The following is a 9,642-nucleotide window of genomic DNA, read 5'->3' on the forward strand; positions in this document are numbered from 1 at the left end:
ACCACAAGTTGTGTTTCTACGCATGCATCTAGCTGGCTCGAGCTAACTGGCTGCGCTGCTGCTGCTGCTCGGTCATGTATGCACAGCCAACGGTGCGCTGGCTTGCCATCTGGATTAACCGGTGTCCTGGCTTGGCCAAAGCAGAGTTCGAGCAGCCCTGGAATCAGCTTGTTTAGATTACAACAAGAAATTTAGTAAATCAATTGACATTAATACACTAGTTGTTCTGAAATTTAATCAATTGGGGATAGAGTTGTGTTATTATCGATGAAGTGTATAAAACAAATATGGACTGCTCTGTATTTGGATGACATAGAAAAATCATCACTCTCTTTGTGCTTTTCATACCCGCCCTTCTATCACCCCTCGGCCAAAGCCTCCGGGTGATAGAAGGGCAGGTATGAAACACTCCTCGGGAATGATAATTTACACAGTAATCCTCATGCGCAGTCAATATTTGTATACCTACTGCTTCCTATGATTGTTCGGTAAAACTCAAGGCACAGTAAAATGACTTGTGCATAATCTGAAATATCACTTTCCTGATATTACGGTTTCCAAAAGAATTTGATCAGCTATGAGGAATTTAGGGTAAAGTACCCTAAAGCCCCCCTTCAATATCCCATCTCTATTGGCTACATGCCTGTCTGATTAAGCTGCTTGTGAATCCAGCTTAATCTCCTAATTACAACAAAACCAGATTCATCATAACAATGAAATCATTGTAAATCATTGTAACTCTCTGTAATGATGTAAATGCTTAAATTAATTTATGATAATTTAGGTCATATTCTTACTTTATATGTGATAAATTAATTTCTACATTGTAGAGCTCTTGATGATTATGTTTAATATATATCACATTTAGGATAAAAATTCTTGAAATTATTTCAAAATCATGAATCTTGAAATCAATTGAAATCCTCATAGGCAATCCTGATTCTCCTTTTTTATAGCAATCACTTCATGATATCTCTTTATCTTGTTAAATGTCATGTGTCCTCATTCTACTTGCTATGTATTTTAATGCGCAGTTGTGTGTAACCATATGGAAATGGCACAATATGAATTCACAATGATAATTATTATTTGCTTTTATATAGCATGTAACCTACACAAGGATTGTGAGTCTTGTGCCAACAGTAAGATCTCCTTCAACTGTTCCTGGTGCTCTACAGCTAAACGTTGTTCAGATGATGGTCTGGATAGGCACAGACAGTCCTGGATTAATGCAGAGTGTGATAAAGACGTAGGTATTTTTTACCATTTATTACCAAATGACCAGAAAGGTGCAACAGAATTTAATCCTTTTTATCATACTTTTTGCCATCCATTCTAAATTGATGATTTCTGTACGATGAGAGTTGATGATGTGCATCACGAAAGCCTTGTACATAGTTTTTGCTATCCATCCCAAATTTATGATTAATGTATAATGGGAGTTGATGATGTGCATTATGAAAGCCATGTATATTGTTTTAATCAGCATCTGATTACCATGGGAATTTTCTATTAATAGTAGCAAAGCTTTTAGGGAGATTGTTCCAATGTCTGAAGTGCTCGTATAACAGCAGAATGATTATTGTTGTTTTGAAAAGATAACCATTGGATGTTAGATGGATTGATTGATTATTCATTCATTCTTTCCCTCCAGATTAATATTGCTGATGTTCCATACAACTGCCCTCTACCTACAATAAGACCGACAACAAGAGCCCCTCAGTCTACCATGGGAAAACATCCTTCTATCTACACAGGTATAATCTCTATTGCTAGAATACTGTCTATTATCATTGACCTGGTGACCCCTGCTTTCTGTGATTCCTATAAGCTTTCTACACAGACCTGGGTCCCATTTCATCAAAACCGTTATGATAACTAAGGTACAATTTATATAACAAATGCACCATCAGCCAGTCAGGTTAAAGGATTTCAGTATCTTAACACTGTTATTGAAAATTTGTTATTGTAACAAGTTTGATGAAATGGGACCATGTTGGATCTTTTTCTCCACCTATGAACTGACTTGATGCAACTAGGTAATAATCATATCTCATTTATGCAATTTTAATACCCAGTTTGGATACACATGTACATTTATTGTTTCATCTAATTTAGATCTATTAAAAGTAAGAGTTGTAAAATTGATTTTCATTTACATTACAGACTGCTCAGAAGGTATCAGTTGCTTCAATGGCGGGGCTTGTCGCTATGGGGAATGTATTTGCCCTACACTCTACACAGGAAGGCGGTGTGAAAGATGTAAGTAAAATATTTAAGTAAAATAATGATACTGTACATCATTACAGACTAGTGTTGCACATTTCATGCATCCGCTCAATAACTGTTTTTATACAACTCCCAAGAATGTTCTGTAATCTGATTGGTCCAAATCGGATCACATGATATTCAGCGAATTGCACTATTGCATCCAAAATGCACTATACTGCACTCTGACGTCAGTGTGCAGGATAGTGCGAGGTCTGAAAATTTCTAGAATTATCTGGAATTTAGATCAAATATAGCATTCAGGATGGGGTTGTATAAAACAAACAATACACGCATTCTGGTGCGTAGAGGACCTAAATAATGAACTCTGTGCTGGGCTCGCCAAATGGATATACCGCACTCGTTCCTGCGGACCTCGGTGCGGTATATCCATTGGCTCTTCTCGCACATTGTTCATTACTTGGCCCTGCATGTACACGCTTACGTGTATTATTTGTATAATAGAGAGCGATAACATTATATACAAGATTAGTGAAAAGAAGGGGGCAGTGTTACTGCTTTTGTTGTTGTTGCATAACCTCAGTTTTTGACATTGAAGAGTACAAAAATATAAATGAACTTCAAAGGGTTTTGCTGCAAAAGGTATCATCAATATGAAATGCTAAATTTTTAAGACGTCAAGCCTCTGAGCTCTGAGATAAAGTCAAGGGGCCATATGTTATTGCCATAATGAGAATTTGTTTTCATAAATCTATATTCTGCATCCCGCCTGTGGAATCGTGCATGGGGGGGGGGGCTTTATAAATGCAGAGAATTAGCCAAACAAATGGATACAGGAGCAGCCATTGCAAACTTTCTTTGCATTCTTGAATTTCATATAAAGTATGACCATACCCAGTCTTTATTATTTGCTATATTGCATGCAGCCAGTAGTGAGTTACAAATGCAACCAATCAAAGATCTGAACATGCAGTTTATAATTCTCACTATTGCCTTTTGTAGATGTACCGAGAGATGGTAAGGGTAATCAGATGGCCAGAGAGGGCGAGTCTAAAGATGATACCACATTGGCGCTGAGGATCGGGACTATCGTTGGGTCGGTCGTCATTGGTGTTCTAGTTCTAGTCCTGGTGGGCTGGCTAGTTTATGCATACCGCTACCCCAACTCTAACTCAGGACTCTTCCTTATTGAGGTAGGTCACTTTCTAGAGAGCAATCTAAAGAATAATGCACATTGGCAACCAGTTAGTGCCAAACTCCTGCTCTGGTCCTTTAAAGATAAATGGTAGTGGTGGAAAATAATAATACTGAGCTATCAAAAGAAAGAAAAACTATCTTCGAATGATATGTAGGAAGATTATCATAAAATTGATCTGATGCAAAGTAGGCTTGGGAGCCAGCGCCGAGTACTCGAGTCTACTCGATTCTCAATGCCAGAGTCGGGGAGTCGACCCTAATCTCAGAAGACTCGAGTACCAAGCGGTGGCGGTTCTGAGATAAAGGGGCTCGAGTCTTTGCTGTGCTCTCTCATTCATGGACAAGAATCGGCCCCAGCGTCGACTCCCAGCGCCGAATCCAAGCACTGAGATAGAAAAAACATGGAATTTGGAGCCGACAGAATCATTTACTTCGAGCAGAGGACGAACTTTCTCTGCTTGGAGCCTGCAGTGTATGCCGTGTGCATGCATGGTATGAGGATGCATCGTGTGTGTTGTGTGTATTTCTGTGACTGTACAAAGCCAGTACAGAGCACGTGCGTTGTGTTAAGCAACACTTGTGATTGTATCATCAAAGTTAGTGCATTGGGATTTGTGTGTGACTTGTGTGAGAAGTTTTTTTGGGGGCTTTCATTCCAGAACCCCCACCATCATTTGCTGGCTAGTCTTAAATGGGAGTCTTGCCATATTGGAATATTGACGAGAAGTTAATAAAACATATTATTGTTCTGTCAGTAATGAAAGTAGCGATTGAACTATGGATATTTTTCAGTCATATTTCCTTTAATCTTAGTCTTTTCATTCCAAACAATCATTTTTTTTAAATGATGTATTTCACCTTTATCCAGTTTGCCATTTTCTTAAGTGACTGAAAACAAAGACTAGTCCCTTCATTCAGGGACATCAACCCTCTGCGACTTGTTTACATTACTTTCTTTGTCTCCACTAGTATTGCACAATCTTGAGAAGCACATGTTTGGAAATCTGATATTCTTGCGGTGGGGGGTACAAGATTGCCGCCCTTTTCATTCTGTGTTGGGTTTGGCTGCTACATGGCCTCTGTGTAGAGAAATTAGGTCAGGGCAAATTTAATTGCAAAGAGAGGCTTTGGACGGCATTCATGATGGAGTCTTTTTTTTTAAATGCATCATTCAAATAATTTCAACTTCATAACATTTGCAGGCTTGCAGGTATATTGTATGAGAAAATTACTTGTCTCAGAATTGTACGAAAGTTGTAACAAAACTTTGTTATCTTTTTACATTGTATTTGGACACGAATGCAGATCTTTCTTGATTAATTTGACAAATAATGGGCTAAAATACTAAACAGTAAACACACAGACCTCAAGCAAACCAAGTACCACACATTCAAACTTGGATTAAATCAAATCAGATATCAGTCAAGCACGAAAATCAATCTATCAGTATCATCACAGCACTAAAAATTATAAACAATCACTTCAAAGAAACAATTGCCAGGGTCAAACCATGGTCAAACGTGCTTGCGTTGTGTCCTGTGTATAATGTTTGCAGTGAGTTGATCTTGTGATGATGGGGAGAGAATTTGTGTGTGTGGTTTTTATGTCTGCAGTGAGTTGGGTAATGGATGACTGGGAGAGAATGAAAGGACCAGGGAGTCGGGAGGAGAACCGAAGCGAGTGCACACTGAGATAGAGGTATAGAGTGTACATGTATATGGAAGGGGCATAATTGAGACATTGTCTCGAAGCCCAATTTCGGCGCTGGGAGTCGACTCTCTTCGGAACCGACGCCTGGGGCAAGAATCGGAGTCGACTCTTGCCAAGACTAGAACCGCCCAAGCCTAATGCAAAGGATTGCTCTTACAATGCCCTCATATTGAAAATATAAGAAACAAGAGCTGAAACTGTCAGGCTGACAATGTTTGTGTAGTAACTTGCATACTTATCTTCTAGTATATGTGACTGTCAGAAGAATTGAGTCCTTTTCGTTTTAACTTTGGAGATTCCAATGTTCATAGGTGCATTGTACAAATCATTGTTTCGTCACTGTGAAATAGTTGCCTCCATAACTGGTATTCAAATTCATAACCAAAACTAAATTTTATCTTTAAAAGCATGTCATAGTTTTTTTGGGGGGGAGGGGATGAAATCATTGATGACACTATTTGATATGGACTAGATGTTATATTGAACTAATGAATATACAAATATGTAGTGACTTTATAATTCTTTACCACACTATGGTCTCTCTTTTGTTCCACAGATCACCAAGTTTCGTTTGAGGAAGAAAGAAGAGAATGGTGTAGGATATCATTACCATAAACCAGATGACAATGACGAGGTTGATATCATTATATGAACAAAATTTTGTATTTCTACAGTGGGTATCTCTTTAATGAAAATATGTCATAGAAACTGAGATGATACGATCAACATACCTCAAAGAATTGCTTGCCTTTCAGCGTTCACCCTTTGCATGAATGGGGATATTTTTGTACACTCTGCATTTGCCATCAGATTCTTGATATGATTTTTTGATACTTGGTTACTGATGTAATGTATACCCGGTACCCGGTATATGTATTTTAAATCCATATTCTTAAAACAAGGTTAATTTGATTCAACAACCTTAAAGCTTCCTTAGGATCTATTTGACACAGCAATAAGTAATTATTTCAGATTGTTTCCTATTCATATTCATCACACATCTTAGTAGAATAATTTGGGAAATTCATTTGGATCAGTGAACTTGTCTATTTTGAATCAGTTGATTAATTCTAATTTCTATTATAGAAAAGTGAATTTAGCTATGTAATTTTAGTGAAGTGTGCGTGATAACCAATTGATAACACACCATTCATCTCCATTTCAGTCATCAGATTTCTATACAGATTTGTGTACCATAAACCTTGAATAAGCAGAAATGAAATCTCATTGTCCATTTTTTGTCCCAAGATAATTGAATCTGTCTAATGCTGCCCTTGTATTCATGAATTAGAGTTACGCTTATTTATTATTTATATTGATATTTTATCAAAGTGTGACTGATGTGATATAATTTTTGGTCGATCTAAGGACAATTGTGGAAAGAGTGCAACTCAAAGACAATTGGCTTTCAACCAATGAGAAGCTTACATTTTAATAGAACTTTGGTTAAGTAACTGCAACAATTCTTTTGATGCGCTGCTATTCTGAAATGATTCATTTTCACCATGTGTCCATAACACAGAGCTTAAAAATGTTGGTAGAAATCTCTCTTTTTTATGATTGAATTATCAAACACAGTGTACAATCAAGTGTATGATCAATCGCTAAGTTTTGTGTCACAGCACGTTGGTGTGCATAGATTTCTAATCAGATTAATACCTTAACTTCTGTAGCATCCGTTTATCTTTGTCCTCGGTGTATTGTTTTAGCATTTCTTAACCCAATTGCGACTGGGACCTTGTGGTCTCCATGTACAAAGCCTATGTGAATTTTACAATTCAGTCAACAGAATCATGCAATCCTTGTACAAAGCCTATGACAATTTCAGAACTTGGTAGTCAATGGGTTAACCATTGCATACTGGAATAATTTGGTCTATGAACAAAGCCTATGTGAATTTCAGAATTGGGTGTCAACTAGTTGATTGCCAAATAAATAATAATTGAATGATTAATAATAGATTCAAATTAAAAGGATAGGCACTATTTTATAATTCTATAATTGGAGGCATAGGAGAACTTTGATAAAAATAAAATATTCAAAATAGGAGCTATTCTGATAGATGAGAATGTATTTACTATAGGGCAATTCCATAAAGTAATCCTTTTTTCTCCTCTGTTACTTTGTGATGAATCAAGTCATGATAATCTGAATCTTACACCAAACACAAAGTGGAAATGATTACTCATGAGGGTTCCACCAATAGGGGGTTAGATAGATGTACATACTCTTGAATCACCCTATGTAGATCAGGAAAATAAGGTTATCATTTTTTACATCCTTGTTATTGGTGTGTTTGTTGTTGATTTGGTCAAATCAATTTATATCTTAATTGGAGAAAAATTGAATACTCATGCAGGGTACATTTTTCTATGACATATTTTTCATGAGATATCATGTAGATTAGTGTGTGTGTGCTTTGGGTACCAGTGCTCAAGAAAAAAAAGAAACAACCCCCCTTGAATTAGAACCAGAAGGCAGAGGGGAAAGAAGAGTTTACATGTTTGCAATAAGTTTTCTAGGTAGTTGATCTTCAGTTTATTCCAACAGCTTTTAATTGTCTTAGGTATGTTGAACACTTTTAGTGTATTCTTTTTCTTTTAGTTGTTAGACTGCATTTGAATTTAGTACCCTCTGAAGTTATTCTCTTTTGATATCTGCTCAGAGTCTTCTGTTATCTCTATTTATATTGTGTTGCACGTTGTTCGTCGTTTTAACGACTACCCTCAACCATTGACACTTTGTAATAAAATTGTGTCAACATGAACCCACTTGGTAATCTTTAGTAGAACTCGTTAATTCGATTGCAATGAAAATATATAATCATTCATTCATTGATTCAAATTTGTTTGTACATATTAGCAGGTTATTATTTTCATGAAGTGAATGATTTATAACCAATTTTCAATGGATTATTTCCATAAATATTGAATATTGATATGAATTATGAACAATTGCCATTTATATTGACACTCAAATATTCAATTTCTTTGCCTTATGTACTGTCCTCATTTCCTTTGTAAATCATTCTGTGTACCACATTAATTTAATCAGCAGTTTCATATTTATCATAAATGGTTTTGCAAAATTGTATGGAATCTATGTGCATAGATAAAATAATTTATTAAGCTTAAATTCAGCAGCATATATGCATTCTGGGGAAAATTTATAAATCCCAATAGTTGAAGTTGAAGAATCATTTTCAGGTTGCCAGACTAAAAATAAAAAAATAACTGCTTGGATTTTGATTCATTGTATGTAATGTGTTGCTTATGCATTGTGGCATAGTTTGATACATATTGTACGACTCTCTACCCTTGTGTAAAACGGTTCCTTTAAAGATAACCAAAAGATGTGGTAAAGATGGGGAATAAAATCATTGTGATCTGTCAAATTCTATTTAAGATATTGCTGTTGAATATCCTGAAAAATAGTCCATTGTCCAGGGATTACTCTTGAAATTCACTCGCATTCAAAATTTGACAAATTAACAGCTGAAACAGAAAATATGGTAGTCCCATATATGCGTATCTGTGAGCAGTACATGTGACTGTCTTAAGACTTGATTCCTTAGCTTTTTAGCAAACACCTGTTCTTAGGTGCATCCTAAACACCCTTTCTCAATAATTTTGAGATGGTTTCCTGCATTATGCGAATTCGGAACCAGAAATAAATTTTATCTTTAAGTGTGTTATAATTGATTGAGGTAATTTTGTTCTGTATTGAGAGTGCTATTAAGGTATACTGGCTACACAGCTCTACACAGAGTCAATAGAGTATCTTGATTAGGCATGCCAAGCATGACTATATCTTGGGTATTGAGTAGCTAATATGCTCAGAGAATAAAGAGTCACACACATTTACTAATAATGAAATGTTGACCTAATATTTTTTTCATGTATTTGCTGTACGACATACCCTATATCTGCTCTCTCTTCTTTCATCCCAATATGTATATTTTGGAACTAAATATTACCATCATAATGGTACATTTGTGCAATGTTGTAAAGTATGGTTTTCTGGTATTTTCGCAACATTACGGTTTACTGTGTGTGTTTTGAATTGGAACCAATCACTTATGAATGGTTACCGATATACATGATGCAGGCTTCCTAGTAATAAATTTTATATTGGAAAACTATTGTATTCTGGATTTCAGGGTTTTTAAAAATGATTTGTAAATGAAGTCATGTATACATGTAATATCATGGAATTGTTAGCAAGTGAATGTTGATAGAAAGTGTAATTCTATTACAAAAAAAAAAACTGATGGAAACATATGAATTAAGTTTATTTTTTTGAGTTTATGGATGTTACATATCTCAGATATGGTTTGATTTTAAGTTAATTTTGAATTTTAGCATTTTTATTGATACCCCAAATATGGTCAACTAAAATATGATTAATATTCATGGTCTGCTTGTTTTATCAAGTGAAATAATTTTTATTTTGTAAATGTATGCCTATGTTAAAATAGCCAGCTGAGTCTTTATTTATTTCAAAGAT

General features: G+C 35.6%; 1 protein-coding gene across 6 annotated transcripts in view; it reads left to right on the top strand.

The window, feature by feature from the left end:
• Nucleotides 1-5,993, top strand: part of LOC121408805 (plexin domain-containing protein 2-like) — a 40,550-nt gene extending 34,557 nt beyond the window's left edge. For all 6 annotated transcript variants that reach the window (XM_041600452.1, XM_041600457.1, XM_041600456.1 and 3 more), the window contains 5 exons: nt 1,104-1,249; nt 1,655-1,757; nt 2,167-2,262; nt 3,232-3,422; nt 5,693-5,993. In XM_041600452.1, coding sequence (XP_041456386.1) covers nt 1,104-1,249; nt 1,655-1,757; nt 2,167-2,262; nt 3,232-3,422; nt 5,693-5,788 — 632 coding nt within the window. In that variant the 3' untranslated portion in view covers nt 5,789-5,993. The remainder of the gene's footprint in view (nt 1-1,103; nt 1,250-1,654; nt 1,758-2,166; nt 2,263-3,231; nt 3,423-5,692) is intronic.
• Nucleotides 5,994-9,642: the final 3,649 nt, after the last annotated feature.

The sequence above is a fragment of the Lytechinus variegatus genome, chromosome 2, assembly GCF_018143015.1.
Source record: "Lytechinus variegatus isolate NC3 chromosome 2, Lvar_3.0, whole genome shotgun sequence".
NCBI classification, from domain to species: domain Eukaryota; kingdom Metazoa; phylum Echinodermata; class Echinoidea; order Temnopleuroida; family Toxopneustidae; genus Lytechinus; species Lytechinus variegatus.